The 22326-nt window shown below is 56.3% G+C and overlaps 2 protein-coding genes across 2 annotated transcripts in view; one reads left to right on the top strand and one right to left on the bottom strand.

Moving 5' to 3' along the window:
* The window catches only part of CNTN2 (contactin 2), a 29851-nt gene extending 13656 nt beyond the window's left edge, over positions 1 to 16195 (top strand). Inside the window, 16 exon segments of the mRNA XM_077886581.1 lie at positions 403 to 539; positions 993 to 1122; positions 2509 to 2659; positions 2786 to 2913; positions 3441 to 3616; positions 4139 to 4259; positions 4756 to 4914; positions 5322 to 5471; positions 7533 to 7568; positions 7571 to 7602; positions 8663 to 8897; positions 9361 to 9473; positions 10414 to 10600; positions 10933 to 11045; positions 11456 to 11624; positions 12053 to 16195. Of these exon segments, the coding sequence (XP_077742707.1) occupies positions 403 to 539; positions 993 to 1122; positions 2509 to 2659; positions 2786 to 2913; positions 3441 to 3616; positions 4139 to 4259; positions 4756 to 4914; positions 5322 to 5471; positions 7533 to 7568; positions 7571 to 7602; positions 8663 to 8897; positions 9361 to 9473; positions 10414 to 10600; positions 10933 to 11045; positions 11456 to 11624; positions 12053 to 12162 (2147 nt within the window). The 3' untranslated portion in view covers positions 12163 to 16195.
* On the bottom strand, positions 14088 to 22265 carry TMEM81 (transmembrane protein 81). Its single transcript, XM_077886586.1, has one exon. It carries the CDS (start codon positions 20935 to 20937, stop codon positions 20089 to 20091), a length of 849 nt encoding a protein of 282 aa, XP_077742712.1. The 5' UTR covers positions 20938 to 22265; the 3' UTR covers positions 14088 to 20088.
* Between the last annotated feature and the right edge of the window lie 61 nt (positions 22266 to 22326).

The raw sequence follows: 22326 nt of genomic DNA, 5'->3' as shown, positions 1-22326 counted from the left end.
TCACCCTGCTTCACCCTGGTCCCTGAGGAAGCAGATCCAGAAGTCAGGGAGGGCACTGGGTGGCCCCTTGCTTAGGATTTCTTGCTCAGGATTGCACTGGGGATGGGAACAGAGGAGGCGAGCGCCGTGGCCAGCTTGGGGCTTCCCTCGGGGCTGCAGAAAGCACGTGGAAGGCCTTGGGATGATTTAATTTGCTAAAACAGCCGCTGGCACAGCCGCACAAAGTGCCAACTCTCTCCAGCCTGCTGCCCCCCTCCCCCCACCCCGACCCGACCCTTTCCCGGGATGCCGAGGGCGCCCTCTGCTGGCCGCCGCAGGAACGGTAGCCCTGCAAGCCTGGGGCGTGGGCAGCGGGCGGCTCCCCCCAGCTCATCCCCCGCCTTCTCTCCCTTGCTCCCCCAGCTCAGCCCGAGTGGCTCAAGGTGATCTCAGACATGGAGGCTGACATCGGTTCCAACCTGCGCTGGGGCTGCGCAGCAGCGGGCAAGCCCCGGCCCACAGTGCGCTGGCTGCGGAACGGGGAGCCTCTGACCTCCCAGGTAGGAGATCTGGGGCTTCCCACACATCACCTGTCCTCTGCTCACCTGGTTCCCTCACCTTCCAGACTTCCTCACGACGCCGTACCATCGGCAGCCTCTCTGGGACCATGAGGGCTCCATGGGGTGGTAGGTTCTAGGTGCATCTTTCCACCCCAGATTCTCCTGGCCACAGGCTGGTCGCCTGGATACGTTCCGGCTGGAGATTCCAGAGGCCTGGGTCCAGGCACAACTCAGTCACAAAACCACTGTGTGGTCCTGAGTAGGGACCTTGTTCCTCGGGCTTCAGTGTGCTGAGACGCAGGGGCCTGGGGAACTTGAGTCCTAGGATTCCGGGAGGTCAGAGAAGGGACTGGGCACATGAGCACCCTCCGTGGAGGAAAGGCACCCCGGAATCTCCACTGCCCCCACCCTTCCAGCACTCCTTGCGCCCCTCCCCTGCTCTCTTCTGCACAGTCTCGCGTAGAGGTGCTGGCTGGGGATCTGCGGTTCTCTAAGCTGAGCCTGGAGGACTCCGGCATGTACCAGTGCGTGGCAGAGAACAAACACGGCACCATCTACGCCAGCGCTGAGCTGGCCGTGCAAGGTACGGGCCCAGGGAGGCAGGGGCATCCGCAAGAACACGCAGTGAGGGGCTTTAAGAGTTCTGAACTGCAGCGTTTCCAAACATGCACATGCACACGGATGGCTTCCCTTAGTTTTCCAGTGGCTTCTGAGTAGAACAGAGGGATTTCAGAAAGGAGAGGAGACACTAGATTGAGAGCTTCTAGAAGACGGGGTCTCTGGCTTGTACCAAGTCTGGCATGATTAAAGTGTTTGCTGCAGTGAACACGACGGGGCTAGTGTCATTGGAAACCAAATCAACTAGATTTGTGTTTAAACCAGCCCCTTCAGCTATGTGACCTTTGGCAATTTGATCTCCTTGTGTCTCAGTTTCTTGATTTATAAAATGTGGGCAACAATAGTCCTGCCCTTGTGCTGCTGTTTGGAAGAATAAATGAGGTGGAGGTAAAGCATGGAGGACCTGCTCATCACTGAACAGGTGCCCAGTAAATGTGAGCTGATGCTACTGTTCTTAGTTATGTGGCTTGAGCTCATGGGGCCTTGGTTTTCTCATCTGTAAAATGGCTGTATTGGCACCTACCTCATCAAGTTGTAGTGAGCTTAACTACGACTCATTTATTCATCCATTCAAACGGTATTTACTCAGCACCTCCTACAGAGTGAACATGACAGATAAGGTCTCTGTCTTCAAGTATCTTACAATCCAGGGTGGGGGAAGAGGGACAATCACAAAAACAGTAATTAAATAATTTTGGACAACAATAAGAAAATATAAAGAAGATCCAGCAGAGTGGTAGGAAGGGGGGCAGGGGAGATCTCTTTGAGGAAGTCACATCAGGAGTGTGACCTGAGTGTTAACAAGGAGCCAGCCATGTAAAGATCTGAGGGATTTTTTAAGCGAAATGTATGGCAGGTGCAAAGGCCCTGAGGCAGGAAAAACCTTGGCATTCTCAAAGGACAGAAAATGGCTCAAGTGATTGGAGCATAATAAATGAAGAAGAGTGGCATGAGTGGGGAGTGGAGAGGTGGGGTTGTATTTGCGAGCGTTTGTGAAGAGTTGGACTTCGTCCTGAGTGTGTGGTTAAGGTTCTTAAAAGTTATGCCAGGCTGCTGGGTGGAGGAGATTGTAGAAAGTGCAAAAACAGAAAGACTGAGTAGGGTGCTTTTTCCAGTGTTCTGCAGGAGATTTGGTGGCCTAGACCACCATGGTGGCAGCTGGGTCGGGGGTGGTGGGAAGGGGCTGGGCTCTGGGTGTGTGGTGGCAGTGGTGCTGCCGGGCGGCACTCACAGACTGGCCTGGGAGGGTGCGTCGAGTGTGTGGCATGGAGCCAGGTGCTATCTTCACTAAGGGCAAGGGGCACCGTTAGGACTCCCTGGGTGACAGCAGGGCACTCCCCTTTCCTTCCAGCACTGGCCCCCGACTTCAGGCTGAACCCTGTAAAGCGCCTGATCCCTGCGGCCCGCGGGGGAGAGATCGCCATCCCCTGCCAGCCCCGGGCAGCTCCGAAGGCCGTGGTGCTCTGGAGCAAAGGCACTGAGATTTTGGTCAACAGCAGCAGGTACAAACCCCGACTCCACCCGGAGCGGTCCCCACTCCTCCTCATCCACCATGAAGGCGAGTCCCCTTCCCCTGATGACAACAGTGTGACCCTCGGTTGGCCAGACCTGCTTTCTCCTTGCTGCAGAGTGACTGTAACTCCAGATGGCACCTTGATCATAAGAAACATCAGTCGGTCAGATGAAGGCAAATACACCTGCTTTGCTGAGAATTTCATGGGGAAAGCCAATAGCACGGGCATCCTGTCTGTGCGAGGTGAGGGGCTTGGCTTGGTGGAGGGCAGGGGGCTCAGCCACCACAGGGTGCCGATCCGTCCTTGTCCCCCTGTTCTTTGTTCCCACTTTCCCCCTAGTCTGGTTTTTTTTCCTAAAGATTTTTATTTATTCATGAGAGACACACAGAGAGGCAGAGACACAGGCAGAGGGAGAAGCAGGCTCCCTGGGTGGAGCCCGCTGTGGGACTTGATCCCGGAACTCGGGGATCACGCCTTCAGCTGAAAGCAGACGCTCAACCCCTGAGCCACCCAGGCATCCCTCCTAGTCTGGCTTTGAGGCTACTCCAGGACCGGACTTTGTTTGGGACCACCTCCTTACCACCCTCCAGAATCTACTCCTGCCTCCCTCTCACACACTCGTGAGGCTGCTGGGAGGTCGAGATCCTGTTGGCCATCCACCTTATTCTCTTTCCTGGGGCTTAGGACAAACCCTCTCACCCTGCCCCGCTGCCCCTGCCTGGGCCTCTCTCCTCCCCCATCCACCCAGGGATGTTGTTTTGCTTGGCAGATGCAACCAAGATCACTCTAGCCCCCTCCAGTGCGGACATCAACTTGGGAGATAGCCTGACCCTGCAGTGCCACGCCTCCCACGACCCCACCATGGACCTCACCTTCATCTGGACCCTGGATGACTTCCCCATCGACTTTGATAAGCCTGGGGGTCACTACCGAAGGGCCAGCGCGGTAAGGCCTAAAGCCAGACAACCCATGGCCCCTCCCTTCTTCTGGACAGACAGGGGACCCAAGACATCCTTAACCATTACCACCCCAGAGCCCTTCCCCATCCCTCAGGAATGCCACATATGCCAAGCGCATCCTTGGATTTAGAACACCCTCCCTTAGACAGGCAGCTCCCTGGCTTCCCCCTGAAGACCACGCATTTAGGAGAGGGTTAGGGACAAACCCCGAATGCCAGGTGCCCAGGAAGACTCCCTCCCCACTGCTGTTCTTGCCGTCCTGACCTCAGTGCAAATGATATCACCAACTCGTACCATGGGGACTGTCTTCCATGACAAAGTCCCACGGTACTAAGTTGGGGGGGGAGCTGATTCCCCCCACTAAACAGATAGAAGCACCAAGATGTTGAGGGCTCCATGGACATAATGGAGCAGGGGACTCCGGGCCCTGCCTCGTGTCTCATGGCTCGCTGCACCAGCCAGGGCCCCTTCCACTGACCTGCCCCCCACCTCCTGTCCCCATGTGCAGAAGGAGACAGTTGGGGATCTAACCATCCTGAATGCCCAGCTGCGCCACGGCGGGAAGTACACGTGCATGGCCCAGACAGTGGTGGACAGTGCATCCAAGGAGGCCACAGTCCTGGTCCGAGGTGATGGGGTTTCCCACCCCACCCCTGCCCCAACTCCATCAGAGGCCAGCTGGCCCCTAATCTGGCCTTTGCTCCCTAACTCCCTTCTGGGGAAGGACTTCTGAGAGAGAAGGGCCTCTAAGTACCAGAGCCCAACTTATCCTGTGGTTTTTTGAAGGTCCTAAATGAATAGAATATTCCTCCCCCAAAGCCATAATTTTAAAAATCTACCTCCCAAGACGGGAGAACTCTGCTGGGGCCAGAAGGTTTCAAAGCCTGGTGCTGGGAAATCTATACACATCTCTACGTGAAGGCCTCTGTGAGCCCCTCCAACCTTGGACACATCTCCCCGACCTCCCAACCCACCTGCCCCATGCCTGGCCTCCCACCCCATGAGTGTTTACTGCGCCCTCAGCTGCCCTCTGGGTACTGCAGCAGCCCATGCCAGCCTGGAGGAGATTGGCTCAAATTTCAGCTGCCCCATTCTGACTCACTGTGCTCTGACCCCCTGGTGCAGGTCCCCCAGGTCCCCCAGGAGGCGTAGTGGTGAGGAACATTGGCGACACCACCGTCCAGCTCAGCTGGAGCCGAGGCTTCGACAACCACAGCCCCATTGCCAAGTACACCCTGCAAGCCCGCACTCCACCTGCAGGGAAGTGGAAGCAGGTTCGGACCAGTAAGTGTGAGGCTCCACCCAGGTCAGTGCTGATAAGGCCTGGCTGAGCCTGGAGCTTCAAAGAGGGGCAAGTTTAGGTCCTCTGCCTGCAGGGAGCTCCCCGGCCATCGGGGAAGGTGGTCACATGGACAACGAGAGTAGAAAAAGAGCTGGAGAAGAAGCACTCAGTCCGTGCCCTGGGAGATTGACAGACCATTTCTGGGGCCCCCACTGATGCACTGAGCATCAACAGAGGCCCCCGGGCAGGAAAGTCTACTAGTTTCCCCGTCATTCTAAAAGGTGTTGTTGAGCACCGAGTATGTAGCAGGTACCGCCCTGAGGGCTGGATGCACCGAGGTGAGTCAGGCCCAGCCCCGCCCGTATCTACACTAACGCGTGCCAGCGCACCCACTCCAGGTCCCTTGCAGATCCCGCCAACATCGAGGGCAACGCCGAGACTGCCCAGGTGCTGGGCCTCACGCCCTGGATGGACTACGAGTTCCGGGTCGTAGCCAGCAACATCCTGGGCACCGGGGAGCCCAGCGGGCCCTCTAGCAAAATCCGGACCAAGGAAGCAGGTCAGAGTCCTGGGAGTCCCACAGAGAATAACTATCAGGGCACAGACCCCAGCCATCCTGAAAGGGAACCCCAGAGGAGGAACCCCAATTATGGGAGTCCCAACCCTGCCCACCAGGTTTCGGACTCTAACAAAACAGATGAGAAAGGGACAGAGGCAGGGCAGGGCCACTGCACCACACAACACACTGCGCTGGGCCACAGCTTGGGCCTGTCAAGGCTGGAAGAACCCTCTAGTCCAAATGCCGCATTTAAAGAAAAATGGGCTAACTTTACAACTGCACGTGACTGTATGATTATCCCAAAATAAAACTTCTTTTTTTATTTTTTTAATGGAAAAATCAAAGTCTGGAGAAGAGAAGGGTCATATTGGCAGAGCCTGGCCTTGAACCCAGGACCGTGGGTGATGGGCAGATGTCCTCCCTGGTAGTGCCTGAGCTCCTGAAATCAGTTAATGAGGAAGGGGTGAGTTTGTGCAGGGAAACAGTGTCTCTAAATCCAAGATAGTTTCTTTTTTTTTTTTTAATAACACTTTTCCTGCCTTTTTTTTTTTTTAAGATTTTATTTATTCATGAGAGACACAGAGAGAGAGAGAGAGAGAGAGAGAGAGAGAGAGAGGCAGAGACACAGGCAGAGGGAGAAGCAAGCCCCGTGCAGGGAGCCAATGTGGGACTCGATCCCGGGACTCCAGGATCACACCCTGGGGTGAAGGCGGCGCTAAACCGCAGGGCCACCCGGGCTGCCCAAGATAGTTTCTCTGAGAGCAGGTGGACTGGGCAGGTAGGTGTCACACACCCTGAGTGGGGAAGGATGGGGACAGAAGCCAGGAGAGGCACCTGCTCACCCTGGGAGATTCACAGCTGAAGGTCCAGAACGGGAGCTGTGGGGTCCTGAGAAGGGCAACTGGATGGACTCAGGACCCCCATCTCCCCTTCCCTGCCCATGGGCTTGCCCCTCTGGATGTGTAGTCAAGGGCCGCCTTCCCATGCCCCTTAAACATGGTTTCCCATATGCTCCAGGCCAACTCTCCAGTCAGTCAATATTTTTAACCAGTACCTCTCCTGGGTAAGGAATTCCAGAAAGAGCAGCTTCTGTGGTTGAACTTCTTAGGAGAGACAAATGAGGGGTGGGGAGCAGCCTCTTTCATTCTGGTGTCCGTGGAGTTGGTGAGCAAAAGAGCTGTGATGCAGAAGAAAGATGACGGGCTTTGAAATCGGAAGAGTTGAGTTCAAATTTGAACGGTATCATTTACCAGCTGTGTGACCTTAGGCAAGTCAATTAACTGCTCTGGGCCTTGGTCTTTCCACTTGACAAGGGTGATAGGAATGCCCACCTCTCGGGATCACATGGGCAATAGCACCCCTCGCACTACGAGGCCCTCAACTACTGGCATCAGTATCACGTGGTGAGTTTCCCCTTGCTGGATTCTCTGTAGAACTATTTTGATCTTCAGCCAAGTTACCCCCTGCCAGATTCATGATCTAATTAAATAGTCTTGTTTTAATATCAGCCTTGCTGAACATAGAGATAATTAGGAAATTAAATCTGCTACAATAAGAAAAATAATAATAAACCCCCTGCAACCTAAAAGAAATGTTTTTTGCATTAACTGCAATTCCAGATTACTTATTCCCCTCATTTTAGAGCAAACTGGAGTTGGTCTGTGTTATTTAAACTGACAGGAGAGAAGAAGACAAAGATCATGTAGGGACCATGTAGGGACCATGTATGATCACAGAGCAGGGACCGGCACATGAGCCAGGCACCGCCGTGTTTGACCTTATTCTTGCAACCCTTTGAGAGAAACATTATCAGGCTCCTCTTACAGAGAGGGGAATTAGGCTCAGAGAGGTGACGCGACTTGCCCAGGGACACACAGCTAGTAAGTGGCAGAGGTGGGCTCCACTCAGATCTGGACTCCAGAGCCCACATCCGGAGGGCGGCTGGAGGACAGAAGTAGGACCAGTTTGAAGGGTGTCCCCGGCCTAGTCTGTTGCCCGGGAACAGGCTGCTGCCCCGCCACGCCGGTCACAAGCCACATCTGTGTCCCTTGGCCCTGACAGCCCCCTCAGTGGCGCCCTCAGGACTCAGCGGAGGGGGTGAGCCCCTGGAGAGCTCATCCTCAACTGGACGGTAAGCTGCCTCTAGGTCTCCGGAGGGACCAGTCCTGGCCCCACATGTCCAGGCTCACCTCCAGGTTTGCCCAGCGCTAGAGAGGACCCAGAGAGAGCAGCTGCGGGCTGACTGCGGGGCAGGGTGGGGGCGGCATTCACTCCTCCCCCACTGCAGGGTGAAAGCAGCCGAGGCACCCCCCCACCCCCCCGACCCCCCGGGCTGCCCTCCCCCAGCGCCCCCCTCCCCCAGCGCCCCCTCCTCCCCCAGCTCCCCTCCCCCCCCTGCCGTCCCCCAGCGCCCCTCCCCCCCAGCTCCCCCCCCCCGGGCTGCCCTCCCCCCAGGCTGCCCTCCCCCAGCGCCCCCTCCCCCCCAGCTCCCCCCCTCCGGCTGCCCTCCCCAGCACCCCCTCCTCCCCCTGTTCCCACCCCCACGGGGCTGCCCTCCCCCAGCGCCCCCTCCCCCCAGCTCTCCTCCCCCCGGGCTGCCCTCCCCCAGCGCCCCCTCCTCCCCCAGCTCCCCCCCGCTGCCCTCCCCCAGCGCCCCCTCCCCCCCAGCTCCCCTCCCCCAGCGCCCCTCCCCCCCAGCTCCCCCCCCCGGCTGCCCTCCCCCCAGGCTGCCCTCCCCCAGCGCCCCCTCCCCCCCCAGCTCCCCCCCTCCGGCTGCCCTCCCCAGCACCCCCTCCTCCCCCTGTTCCACCCCCACGGGGCTGCCCTCCCCCAGCGCCCCCTCCCCCCAGCTCTCCTCCCCCCGGGCTGCCCTCCCCCAGCGCCCCCTCCTCCCCCAGCTCCCCCCCGCTGCCCTCCCCCAGCGCCCCCTCCCCCCAGGCTGCCCTCCCCCAGCGCCCCCTCCCCCCCAGCTCCCCCCCTCCGGCTGCCCTCCCCCCAGGCTGCCCTCCCCCAGCGCCCCCTCCTCCCCCAGCGCCCCTCCCCCCAGGCTGCCCTCCCCCAGCTCCCCCCCCCCCCCCGGGCTGCCCTCCCCCCCAGCTCCCGGGGGGGGGGGAGGGGGGGTGGGGCTGGGGGAGGCCCAGGCGGGGCGGGCAGGGCTCGGCCGCCCGCCCACGCCCCGCTCTCGCCCGCAGCCCGTGCCCCGGGAGTACCAGAACGGAGACGGCTTCGGCTACCTGCTGTCCTTCCGCAGGCAGGGCGGCTCCGGCTGGCAGACCGCCCGGGTGCCCGGCGCCGACGCCCAGCACTTCGTCTACAGCAACGACAGCGTGCGGCCCTACACGCCCTTCGAGGTCAAGATCCGCAGCTACAACCGCCGCGGGGACGGGCCCGAGAGCCTCACGGCGCTGGTGCACTCGGCGGAGGAAGGTGGGCGGCCGCGGCGCCCCGGGGCGGGGGCGGGGGCGGGGGTGGGGGTGCGCAGGGCCTCGAGGGGGCCGAGAGGGCACCGGCCTTGTCCCTGGCCCTGGCTCCCCGGGGCAGGCCGGAGGGAGGCTCTGGGGAGAGAAAAGAAGGGAGCCTGGGGATGTTGTGGGAGCCCCAAAGGACCCTCATCCTGGGCCCTGGGCTCTTGAAATTCCTAAGCATGGGGTGCCTGCGAGGCTCAGTCCCTTGTCTGCCTCGCCAGGGTCACTCTCAGGGCTCCCCGCTCAGCGGGGGTGTGCTCCTCCCCCCACTTGCGTTCTCTCTCGCTCGCTCTCAAATAAGTAAAATCTTTAAAAGAGAGAAAAGAAAAGAAAAATCCTAAGGAAGGGAGGTCCCAGTTGGTGGCTTCTCTGCAGGACACAGGGAGGCCCAGGGAACCCAAACCCATTCTGTTATCGGTCCCCAGAGCCCAGGGTGGCCCCTACCAAGGTCTGGGCCAAGGGGGTGTCATCCTCAGAGATGAACGTGACCTGGGAACCCGTGCAGCAGGACATGAATGGCATCCTCCTGGGGTATGAGGTGAGCACTGCCCTGGGACCTGGGCAAGGAAGGGGGGCAGGGGACACCTGACAGCTCACTCGTCATTCCTCCTGGGATCATTCACTGACATGGCAACTCCCGCCGTCCGCCTAGAGCCAGCCCTGGATGCTGTGGGAGCCCCGGGGCAGGAGGAGCGGGGTCCGGAAGGGACACGGCCTGCCCCTTTCAGGCCAAAGTGCAGGCAGCCTGGCAGCCTGAGCCCCCAGAGGAAAGCAGGGCCCCCTCTTTGCACTTGTTGGTCATCCTACCCTGGGAACGCGGGCCCAGGGGTTTCGGGGCTGAGCTCTGAGCCCCCAGGCATTCCAGATGGAGTGGGCAGAGAGCCGTAGGAAGGGCACGACCGGAGAGCAAGAGAGGTCACTGGTAAGGGAGAAGCATCGGGGGGCGTGCAGGTGACGTGGTGCGTTCCATTCCAGGATCGTTAGCTCTGGGGCTGAGCCGGGGGGAGGGGGGGCAGCCAAGCCCCGCTGCCGGATAACACCAAGCTGCCCTTGAGCTGGACGCATAGTTAACAGGCCTTAGTGGGACGATGGTTTGTGTATTTATCGGGCTGCCGGCATGAGCGTGGCTCACATCCTTCAGCACCGCCCTCACTCCTCGCCCGGATTCCCTGACAGGATTAAACCGGGTTGGGGTCCTGGGGTCCTGGGGTCCGTGCCCAACCCTGCCCACACACTACCTCATTCCACTCAAGTCCTGAGCGCGCCCCTCAGATGGGGCTTGCTGCTAGACGCCAATAAAGCAGCAGCAGCTCACTCTGTCCCCTCTGGGAGCCTGTGACCTGGTGTCTGGGTTCTGAGACCAGACAGGGAGTCACGAAGACCAGAGCGAGCAAGAGAGGGACAGAACGTGGGGGGCCAGGGCCACCCTGAGGTGTGACCTTGGCTGCTGACCCTAGGCTCCCCCCTGCCCCCTTCAGATCCGCTACTGGAAAGCTGGGGACAAAGAAGCAGCCGCTGACCGAGTGAGGACAGCAGGGCTAGACACCAGTGCCCGAGTCACTGGCCTGCACCCCGACACTAAGTACCATGTGACCATCCGGGCCTACAACCGGGCGGGCACTGGGCCTACCAGCCCTTCTGCCAATGCCACCACCATGAAGCCCCGTGAGTCTGTCTGCCGGGGGTGGGAGCAACTCTGGGACCACCCTTCCCCCCCGGCGATGAGACAGACATCCTAGCCCACAAGGCCCGGGCTGGACCGAAGCAGGGCAGCCAGGCTAATGAAAATGGGGAGTGAGTAGGAGTCGTGGCCTCTGGAGCACCTCCCCCTTCTCCAGCCTTTGGATTTTCATGTGCTTTGTTTCTTAGGCAGCTGTGTTAGGACGCTCTGGGTGTAACGCTGTAGGCGGACACCTTGATAAAGACCAGCTAAGGCAAGGGGGGTGGCTGGTGAGGAACATTTGAAATATTTCCCGATTTTCTCCCTTCTCCCGCAGCTCCACAGCGACCTCCTGACAACATCTCCTGGACTTTCTCAAGCTCCACACTTAGTATCAAGTGGGATCCTGTGGTTCCTTTCCGAAATGAGTCTGCAGTCACTGGCTATAAGGTGAGGAAGGGATCCCCGAGGCAGTGAAGGGTAGGGCACAGCTGATCTCTTGCCAGTGGACACAGGGAGCTGCCGTGCAGAGCAAGAGTGCTCTGAGTCAGACGTAAAAGAGACACGAGAATGGGGGCAGAAGGTAGGGGTGCGGGGAGGCGGGGCTCGAGGGGGCGGTGTGGGACTAGGTGGTAGTCTGAGGGTCCTTGCAGCCTAAGGAGTCTGCAGAGACGGTCCAGCTGCTTGCAAGCTTTCCTCCCATCAATGAGGAGCTTGTTCAAGAGCCTGGCCCTGGGCAGCAGGCGACAGGAAAGGTAAGGACCCGCAGCAGATGCACACCTACCAGCACCCAGAGCTGGGGAAGGAGAACAACCAGCAGGTGTAAGTGGACTCGACCTCGGCCAACCTCCTCCCCACAGATGCTCTACCAGAATGACTTACACCCGACCCCCACACTGCACCTGACCAGCAGGAACTGGATAGACATCGCAGTTCCTGAAGACATTGGCCATGCCCTGGTGCAGATCCGGACCACGGGGCCTGGAGGGGACGGCATCCCAGCAGAAGTCCACATCGTGAGGAATGGAGGTGCTGTCTCTCCCCTACCTTATCCCCCAGGAGCATCAGGGTCCATCCAGATGCTGCCTGGAGGAGCTATTCCCACCCAAACCAACCCCAACTGAGCCAGACCCCCAGGGGGAAGGGGAAGGTAGGCAGGAACCACGTGTAACTAGTCCTGGGACTGCCCTTGCCGCCACCCACTGCACAGCCCCCAAACGTCCTCGAGGGCCGGGCAGAGGGGGCTGCTCCTTTCACGGGGTGCAAGGTCAGTCTCAAGACCACGGAAGCAAAGGTCTTACAAAATGCTATAGGAGCAGGGCGGAGAATACCTCCCAGCCCTGAAGCCGCGCTCCCAGGTCTCCTCGGCCAAGGTCTGGGTCCTGTCCTGAGGGTGGGGTGGTGGCAGGCCCCACGCCCAGCGGACACAGCCTCACTTTTACACCTGCCGCCTTCAGGCACGAGCATGATGGTGGAGAACTCGGCAGTCAGCCCGGCCCCGCACCCCAGCGCCATCCTCTCCCCGCCGGTGGTGATGCTGCTCCTCGCGGGCTACCTGGGGCTCTGACCTCGGCGCCCCTCCCTCCCTGCCGCCACCAGACACCCGCCTCTAATGGACACAGCCAGCTGGCCCTGGTCCCTTCCTGACGCCAAGGTGGCCCCACACCTGCCTGGGAATGGCTGGCTTCCAGTACCTGTTGCAAACAGTGCCCTTTTGTAGGAGGTAGGATATTTCCTATTCTGCCACAGGATAGAACCCACGCAAGGATATTTTTTTCTTCTTTAAATCAAAGGACGCCAGGCGGTAACTTCCATGATGATACTGAACCCTGTGCCTGGGGCCTCTAGGCCGCCTGGACGGGAGGAAACAGGCCCGTGGGAAGAGGGGATGTGACCCGTGTCTGCACGGAGGAGGTGGCGCTCCGGGACTGCGGACGGCCTCTGGCCCAAGAGCAGAGTGCCCGGCCCCGTGGGAACACGGGCACCAGTGGGCTGCAGCAGGACAAAGCAGACACGTCAGCATCCCTCAGTCTGAGGATAGGGCCACACCCAAGAGCAAGAACTCCCCTCCGCACAGCTGCACCCTGACACTGTCCTCCATAACTCCCCAAGGCCCCTGCCACCGACCCAGGTGGCTGAAAACTGGTGCCCCTAAGTCCGAGGTCAGGAGCCTGAGCCCCTCCAACTTTGGGGGATGATAACCCCAGACTGCTGAGGGCAGGAACTCAAAGGGGTTGCGAAGCTGGGACCCCTACTAGGAAGGGGCACCAGACTTGGCCTGAGGCACAGTCCCAATGGGGGGACGCCGCCCTCTTAGCCAACACTGCCAACCTGACCCTGTCGCCCCCAGAGTGACAGAAGCCACCATCGGTGGCTGCATGACTAAAGGGCTTATCTTGGGGAGGCCCCCCACCCCACCAAGATCCCTCCTGCACGGTCCCTCCAGGGTGTGGGCAGGAGACAGGAGGCGAGGCTCACGGGCCCACGCTCTTGCTGCAGCTCAGCCTGCAGGCCCCGGACCGCCATCCAGCACGAACGCGCTCAAGCCGGGGACATAAGGCGGCATCAGTTCTGTGCGTTCTGGGGTCGGGAGTCTTCCTCGAAGGGCTCTGTGTGGCCCTGCCTGCTCCCAGGAATACCCTGGGCCGCCGGGCAAGACCTGACCCCCGGCTGCCCTGGCCATTTTGCATTTCCCCAGGAGAAAAAGGCATTAACAAACCACGCGCTCTGGGCCCATCACCAGTCCCGGGGCCTGAGAGCTAGAGGAGGCTTCCGAGCTCAACTCGCCCCAGCCCCTCACTTGACGGATGAGGAAATGGAGGGGTGAGGGACTGCACAGCCCGTCCTACCTTCCTATTCCGGGCTGTGTCCAGAGGAAGGGGGAGGTGCTGAAATGGCCGCAGCCTGGTTAAGAAGGTCTTAAGAAGGGCAGTGGGCCATGAAAACTCTGCTTTAAGAAGTCCAGGTGGGTGGTCATGGGGTGATGGGTGTGGCTGGGTCCCAGCCCAAGACGTGAGCCAATGCCAGGAGACGCTGGGCCTTGGCCTTCTAAGCCTACAGCTTCTGCCGGGCCCTCTAAACGCGGGGCTGGCTTGAAGGCCCCTGCCGCCTCTACCCTTGCTCCAAGATAAGGAGCTAACACAGGGACAGGGATTCCCCAAATCCAGGCAGCAGTGGTGGCACAACCAGGACACCCCAAAGCCTGTGCTCTGACGTGGGGCCCTTCACAGATGGGAGCAGCTGGACAGGCATCTTGTAAGGGACAGGCCCGCGGAGGATCCCAGAGCCTGGCTTCTGTAGTTTACAGTTAGAGCTCTATTTTGTTACAGGTTTTTAACTTTTCAGTCCTGCTCTGTTTTCCTGGGCAGGTTTACGTTGATGTTTACCCGCTACAATTTTTTTAAAATGTCAGCTCACACCACTTCTCTGGGCCACTGCTGCACCCACCACTCCGCTCCTGTCCCGGGACTGCCTCCCTGGGACCACTGACCACCCCCTCCTCACCTGTTCCTAGCCGTCCCTCCGTGCGAGGTGCTGGGGGCTCAGCTAAGTGACCACCCTGTGGACACAGAGACTCCCAAAGGGTCTAGCACCTTTCCTGGCACGCCCCGTGGCTGGGATCCGGCCAGTCCCCACCTCTATCAGAAAGGGGATGCTGAGGGGAAAAACAAAACAAGGAAAAACCCCTTCTTCCAAGGGTTAGCTGAGTCTTTCTTCATTGCTTTGGGCTGCAGCAGGGGAGGCAAGAGGACGGGTGTCTGGGTGCTGGGGCTCGAAGGATGACCCGGTGCGGCGCAGGACCTAACTGGTGGGGACCTAACCCGTGCAGCTGGAGGCTGAGGAATCTAAGCTTGAGGCGAAAGGTGCTCATGACTAAGGATCTTAGTTCCAATGAGGCCCCTTGGCAAAGGGGAGGCAGGCAGACCCTCTGGAAAACCTACAAGGGCTTTCAACCAGGAGCACTCAGCCCGGGAAAACCTAACCAGAACTTGTCTGGGGGACGCAGAGCTATAGGAAAACTCATGCTCCTGCAGCCTACGACCTCGGGCAGAGGGCCGATTAAGGTTTAGCGAGACAGTGGGCGACTGGAGGACACGCAGGCATCTGCAACAGAGAACAGAGTAGCTTCTGGTCGAGGTGGCTTGTGCAGGAGCTTGCCTGCAGGCCGGAGACCCCCTTCCCGGGGCCTCTGATTTTCACCCCTGCTGTGGCCAGTACTCAATTCTGCAGCTCTCCTCTCTCATACACCGAGCCCCCGGGGAGGTGACAAGGGAAACACCCACAGCTTAGTGGCCAGCAAGTGCCTTGAGGGCTAGGTAGGGAGACAGCCCGCAGACACCGCCTCAGGGCCAAGAGCCACCATGGCTGTGTTCATTTGGGTACAGTTGGGCTCGGCCTACAGGGCCCTCTGCCCACCCCCCTACCCCCACCCCCCACCCCCCGGGCTTGGCTACTTGGTCCTAGTCACTCTAACAGTCTCAATGTATACCTCGCCCTCAGGGAGACAGGAGTGCCCTCCAGACGGGGGTCTCTCGGGGTCCAGCAAGGTCAGGTTATCCACTTCCATCCAGGCTGTCGAAAGAGATGGGCCAGGGAACAGAAAGGCTGTGAGGAGAGGCCCTTTTTCTTTGGATAAAATAACAGAACCTGAGGTCAGACATCAGGAAGAACTGCGATGAGAGCCCAGGACGAGTGACTGAGAGAGGCTGCTTTTCTAGGGACCTCTGGGGAATTCTGACTCAAGCTGTTGGTCTGGGGTCTAGGCTCGGGGAAGTCTGGAGGGGTGCGGAGACACCGTGGAGTGTCCTTCCAGGGCTGCGACTGTGATCGGCACGGAAGAGTCTTGGAGCTCTTTCCACTGTGGCCCTTTCCTGCAGGGGTAGTGACCACAGTCACTGTCACAAAGGGGAAGGCTCGCCTCAGGCATTCTTCCGTGGCAGGCACTGCCTCTGGGCAGCACCAGGAGCCACGGAGGCTCCTCTGGGCCAGAACCCAAGGATGGCTAAGGATGTTTCACTCTTTTCAACTCCTCCCCCCCCGGAGGGCTCTTTTCTCTTCCTGGCTCAGAATGTGACTGCCAACAGGAGGGCTAGTGGTATCCTCAAACCTATTTCCCCAGCTCAGACCCAAGCTGGGCTTCGTCCTGGGATGAAAGAGGTGGCCCGAGAGGCTCCTGGAGCGGTGTGAGGGATTGGGTGGCATTTTTAAGGGACTTCTAAAAGCTCCATGGAAAGAGGTGCCTGGTAGCTGTATATATGGTCCTAGGCTTTGGGAAGGCAGGATAATGAAAGTGGAAAGGGGGGGAAATAGGCCAGGTAACTTTGCCCAGAGCCCCAGATAGCCTAGCACCCTTCGATGGGGTGCACCCTTCCTTGGGCCCCAGACTCCTACTTACCCAACCCCATCCAGGGTCTGCAGAGCTCAGGCTGGCGGCTGGGCAAGGGCTAGGGCTCCATCAAACCCCTGACTTGACCCTCTTTTTGTTGAAATGGAACCACTCCCACTGGCCTATTGTTCGTCTCTCTTGTACTTCTTGTAATGGTAGTTATTTATTGACTCTGGTAGCAGGCAGTTCTTAAATAAAGTTGATTTCTCGACAAGCTGGGGCAGCTGGCACCTGCTGTGGGTGTTTTCTTCAGGCTAGATCGCACGTCCTGTCCTGTTCCTTAACCCAAGCTTGTCACCAATGTTCCCAGCCCCCCTCCATGCAGTCAGCTAGAAAGAAGGCACAGCACACAGTCCTTACTGCCTGGTGCAGGTCTGGGAGGGGGAAGGATGAGGCTGAGAGACTTTAAGGCAGGCCTAAGCAGAGCACAAGCAGGCAGCTTACTATCCTGCGCGGGCTTTACCCAACACAGCGGTGTCAACAGTGCTCCTGCCATGGGACTGCTCTGGGCTTCCCTGGTTTTTAAGGTATGTGACAGCAGTGAGTGAGCGGTACCCAAAGGAAGCCTTCCCCCTGCAGGGACACAATGACCCCCACCTAGCAAGAAGGCGCTTCTCTGCAGCCAAGAGGATGTGAATTCCTGCTGGCATTCGGCAGCTGCAGGGTTCTCTCCTGCATGCACTCAAGCTTCCCTTGCATCTGAGTGACACACCTGCACAGCCCTGCAAATGGTCCAGCCTTTTGGCGCAACGCAGGCAGGGCTCCGTGCCAACTGGGCTGCACGGCCTGTCGGGGGAGGGGGCCAACGCAAGCAGAAGCGCTGCCCCTTGTGCTCAGCAGCCGCTGGCAGATAGCGAGTCCCCAGGAGGCGGACAGTACAGTGGGCTGATCCCCACCACCTGGCACCTGATGGGGCTGCTGGGAGCACTGGCCAGTCCAGAACCCAAATTTCAGTCAGTGAACATGTCCTTGACCCTCCCTGCAGGGGCAGATTACATGCATTGAACTGAGTTCCTGTAGGAGGGCTTGGGGAGGGGGGGGTGCGTGTTCTCTTCCCTGTTCAATCCCTCCACATCCTAAGTGTCCAAACTTAAGAGCCCAAAGCCCAGAGGCTGGGAGCCTAGAGCTGCCCAGTACCCCACCCCAGGCTTCACCACTGGCTGGCACTAGATGCTGGACAAGCCACTGGGCTCTCCCTGGGTCTGGTGCTCCCGCCCTGAGATGGGGAACTGCCCCCTTCAAGCCTCCTCCCTCCTGGGCTGCAACACACTGAGTTCATCAGACCTGAGATGCTGTTTTAGGGTCTTTCCAAGACTAGCAAGCGCCCTCCTCTGAGTGCTCAAGCACACAATCTATGTTTCCTCGGGGACCTTCTCTTGCTCCCCTGCAGTCGTTCCCAACACAGTGCCAGCCACACGCAGGACGGCACTCACCCGGCCCTCCCACTCCGCAGGCCAGCCTGCTTGCTCCACTACAGTCAGCAGCAGAACCGGGACCAGAAACCCCTTCTGAAACCCATCCCCTCTGAGGTACAGAAAATGCTGAACGGGGTGGGAAGAGTGTGGAAATTTAAGATCTTTTCAAAATAGGAGCAAACTGCAAACTATGTGGGCTGAGGCCAGGGGTCCTCAATCTTTGCTTGATAGCAGAATTACCTATAAAACTTCTGAAAACCAGAGACACTTTAAACTCATGACTGATGTGTATCTGGGACATTAGAAGGGCCTAAGAGCAAGGACTCCCCTGTGGCAGTGAGCACGTTTAGCACCCAGACGTTGGCTTCTAAATACTATTCCCCAGTCTGAAAGGGAACTAGGATTCCTTGGAGAAACGGTAGGTTCGGTTTTGGAAAAAACAAAGTCCAAAAGTGGATCTGAGGCATCTTGTTCGAGAACGCAAGGACATGCTCTAAGTCAAATGGGACCGCAACAGAAGGATGAAAAGACGGGGCTTGAAGAGACTCCTACTGGCCAAAACTGGGGACAACTTAAACATCAAAAATAGGACAACAGTCATGGATTATATATAATTCACTGAAAAACAGAATCCACAGAGACCTCAAAAATAAAAAAGAGTAGCTCTTCTTTATAGAAAGATGCAAGCTAATAAATATAGCAAGGGCACATACAGAGTCACCATTCTGCAGTCCCTGGCAGGTAATAAGCAAGGATCATGAATTCTAACGCATTTTAAGGCATTAATAGTTATTAGAAAATCACAGAGTACCCGCCCTCCCCCCACAAATTACTAATTACAAGAAGAAAAAATATACATCTTTGGAGAGACCTGGCAATCACCACAACCAAATTACCACACTTACCAGTAGTGAGTCACCCTGACACGGTGTTCCTCAGGCGATGCAGTGAGCAAGGGAGCACACATGGTTTGTGTAGGGTGTGGTGGTCAAAATGAGGCAGATCTCTTCCTCAGGTATGTAATCATGAGGCGATCATGACAAACCTGGATGGTGGGTCACTATCCAAGACAACCAGCTTGACTCATCAATAAAATCGATGTCATGATACACAACAAAAATGTCATAAAGTAAGACTTATGAGAAACAAATGTAGCATGTGAACCTTCACTTGATCCCAGATCAAATATTACAAGGCTCTAATATTTTAGAAGCCAGGAAGACAAAGTATCAGCCATATGTAAGATTAGGGAACTGTTAATTTTCTCAGGTGTGATGAAGACCTTGTAGTCATACAGAACGCCTTTATTAGCAGATGCATACATGATTTAGGAGTAAAGGGTCACAATATCTGTGACTAACTCACAAGTGGTTCAGTAGAATCAGCATCGATTTAGAAACATAAATGTAGAAAAACATTCACAATTGGTGAGTCTAAGTAGAGGACCTATGGTTGTCCTCAAATTTTCCTTTTTACTTTCTATGGGGTTGAAACTATTTTAACTTTTTAAAGTAAGCTCTGTGTCCAACATTGGGCTTGAACTCACAACCTGAGACTGAGTCACACACTCCACTGATTGAGCCAGCCAGGCGCCCCTGAAATTACTTTTAACAGCAAAATAATAGCCAAAACTTAAGTTTAGCCAAAATTTAAGGAGCTATTAGCATTCTCAGGGTTGGGGCTCAGGAATCTCCTTCAAAAGCTCATCTGGGTGATTCAGATACACAGCTAGAGAAGAGAACCACTAGTCTAAGTCTTCATATCTGCTATCACGTGTGCAGCTGGAAAAAATGAGGGGAAGACTCCTACTCTCTCTGGATTAGCTCAGCTAGCGGCCAAGAGCCTTTTCCCCGACCATTCCTGCAAGCCAATTATCTCACACAGTCTGAATCGCCTGAGGATCTTAGGATTGATTCCCTACGGAGGTAGGAAAATCTTAGTCCTTCCTTGGGTGGCCTTGGCTGCTGCAAGAAACCCACACACATGACCTTCCCAGGAACACACACTTCGGGGCACTGAAAGAGTGAGGAGGACAGGAAGAGAGAGCAAGCCAAGGAAACCTACCAGACGAAGAATCTAGTGTTTCAAAGGCATCACTTTAACAGTGATCACAGAGAGTTTGCCCAGGGAGCACAGAAGGGGCAATTTATTAACATTTAGTGACTGTTAACATACCAGGTCAGATGTCATTACTAACACCCTCGGCCCTGCCACACGTGGGCATATGCCTCCTACAAAGCATGTGTTGTCTATTCTAAGAAATTGGAGAAAAAGGAAAGCTGGACTTATTATGGGACAATTTATACAAATGCAAGAGACTTTTATCTAAAGAGCAGAGAAGGTGTCCATGCAGCTACTATGAATTATTTTTATTGAAGAGGGAAAAAAGGTTTCCACTAGAAAAGTTACTAACATACCCTTCTACTTGTTTATACTGCTCAGAAGAGACAGAGGTCTGGAGAGGCAACAAGTTCTAAGAGATAGGGAATGCAAGCTTGGAAGACAGAACTCTTCTCAGGCGCAGGGACAGTACCTCCAAGTTAGGAGCTTCCTGGGTGCCTCTGGCAGGGAAGATTAGAAAAGAGATCCACCTCGATGTTGCCCCTCTCCATGTGCCCCATTCACTCCTTCGGCGGGGGGAGCCCTCCCTCCTGGTCAGGCCACAGCCAGCCAGCCAGATACTCTTAGAAAGTTAGCTCGGCTTCCTGAACAGCCGGTCCAGGGTCCGGGGCAGCCAGCCTTTCAGGAGGAGGGCTTTTAAGGACTCAAGGCCGGCACCACTGTTGATCTTCCTCAGCCCACTGCCCAGGGCGATGATCACCAGCACAGCACCGACCATTCCACTGGCCATCCCTATTCCCACAGCTACAGCCACCGTCTTCTTCCACGGGTGGTAAGGCTTAGAACCGTTGTCCAGATTCACTTCCAGACCCTTATCTACTAACTTCTGGTTCTCGGTGAGGGACTGATGAAAATTCAGGTTCACCAAGTTAGAGGGAAGGACCCGCAGCCCAAAATAGAGCCTCTTGACAAATCTGAAGTTTTTTAACATTTGTACGTCACACCGGTATGTCCCAGCGTCATACTCCTGAACAGACTCAAACCTCACGAAGTGGGAATCAACTTGGAAGGGTTTGAAGATTTCATCATCAGTTGAGATGATACCACGGGCAAATCTCCAGGTGAACCGGAAAGCCTCCTTTCCCACCGCCAGGATGTCTGAGCTCAGACAGCTCAGCTGGAATCTCCTCCCTAGGACAACGGTGAAATGGAGCATCCCACAGATCCAGTTGGTGAGACATTCCAAGCGCTGAAACGTACACTTCCTCCTCACACCGTCAGGGCCCACCTCGCAGACGGTCTCTTCCTTATAGCCAAGGCCACAGGTGACCGTGCAGGTTGTGGTATGGACAATAACCCTCCCCACGGCTTGCTGCAGTCTCTTTGGGATGGCTAGTGTTTCCAGGGACGCCACCACCAAAGGCAGACAGAAGGCCAAGGCCAGGCTCCCAAGGAGGAAGCCAGTGGCCGAATTCCTCATGTCTCACCACAGGCAGCCGGAACCCCCAGGCATCCCAGGCGAATCCTCTACGGTATCATCACTTCATTCTTTTCACACAAGAGAGCCTTCAACATGAAAAGATAGGACGCACCTGTTGTCAATGAAACACAAGTCCTGTCCACAAAGCAGGAGAAAAGTCACCACGTTGCTGCTTTACTAGCTCTTGTTGGGGACTACCTCTCCTGTCTTTGTTCTGTCCACGCCCTTGTAATGAATGTAAACCCACCCTCTGGGGAAGACAAAGATGAAGAGACTTCAGCTTCTGAGGTGAATTTCCAAGTTACTTCAAAGGCATAGCAGGAAACTACTCTTCCTCTCTCCTGCCCCTCCTGTCCAAATTGTGGGATCCAAATTACAGGGCTTCGAAATCCCAGTTAAATGTGACCAAGTAAGAAAGCAAATACCACATTTAAAAAAATAAGAGGGATTACATTGCATTAAATTGTTATTCTTTAAAGTCTCCTAAATCTTCTGTAGAAAAGGATTAAGAATTCTTGGACCGGGAGGAAAGGGACTGATCATTCTTGAATTTCTATTTTCTCCTTTGTAAATTAAGACCTCCTTGCCTACTTCAGGAGGGTTACTTTGGACATCAAATGATAAGCAGTACATGAAAACACTTTGCCAAGTGTGTAACACTGTTCATGGGTAAGGAATTTTAAATAGAAATGAAAATTCATGAAGACAAGGGCTGAGCCGCCCTTTTAGGATCCAAATGTTTATCAGCAAGAAGGGCGATACTCAATACAGCCCCTCTCCCCATTCTAGACACTCTTTCTTCCCAAGGGCAGTGAACGTATGTACGGGGCGAAGGATACATACATCTTCCTGCCTACCCCTTGGCCTATTCCCTTAAGTCTACAGAACAGAGGAGTATGCATCATTCACTTAGGTCAGGGTTGCTATGAAACAGCTATGACGTCAAAGATGGATTCTAAGTCCCAGAACAACAACAAAAAAAAATTAGCGGTAGACCCCCAGATCTGACAATGATTAAAACCAAAGACATAAACAGACTGGAGTTTGAAAGCTGTTTCAGTGAGTTTGAAAGCAATTTAGCCTAGGGGGGAAAAGGTCAAAGAGGAATTTAACAATACTTACACTTTGAGAAAGATCCTTGGAAGGGACGAATGTCCCTCATATGTGTTTTATAACATCCAGAATATCCCCCTGCACCATGGCCTCTACCAAGTACTTACACTTACGGAGTTAAAGAATTTGAAGAGAGATGATTCCTAGATGATCTTTCTGATTTAACACCAACTCTTTTCTTCAGTCATTTATTTATAATCTTCCCTGGAGGCTGAACTCTAAACTCCCCAACCACGCCCTACTCCTCCCAGGTCCACATCTCCACACAGAAAGAGC

This window comes from Canis aureus, chromosome 38 (assembly GCF_053574225.1).
Source record: "Canis aureus isolate CA01 chromosome 38, VMU_Caureus_v.1.0, whole genome shotgun sequence".
Taxonomy (NCBI): domain Eukaryota; kingdom Metazoa; phylum Chordata; class Mammalia; order Carnivora; family Canidae; genus Canis; species Canis aureus.
Note: the sequence above shows the minus strand (reverse complement) of the source record. Positions and strands in the feature narration are given on the sequence as shown.

Excerpts from the sequence above, each read along its gene's own strand:
- TMEM81 (XM_077886586.1), bottom strand. The coding sequence starts at position 20,937 with ATGAGGAATTCGGCCACTGGCTTCCTCCTTGGGAGCCTGGCCTTGGCC.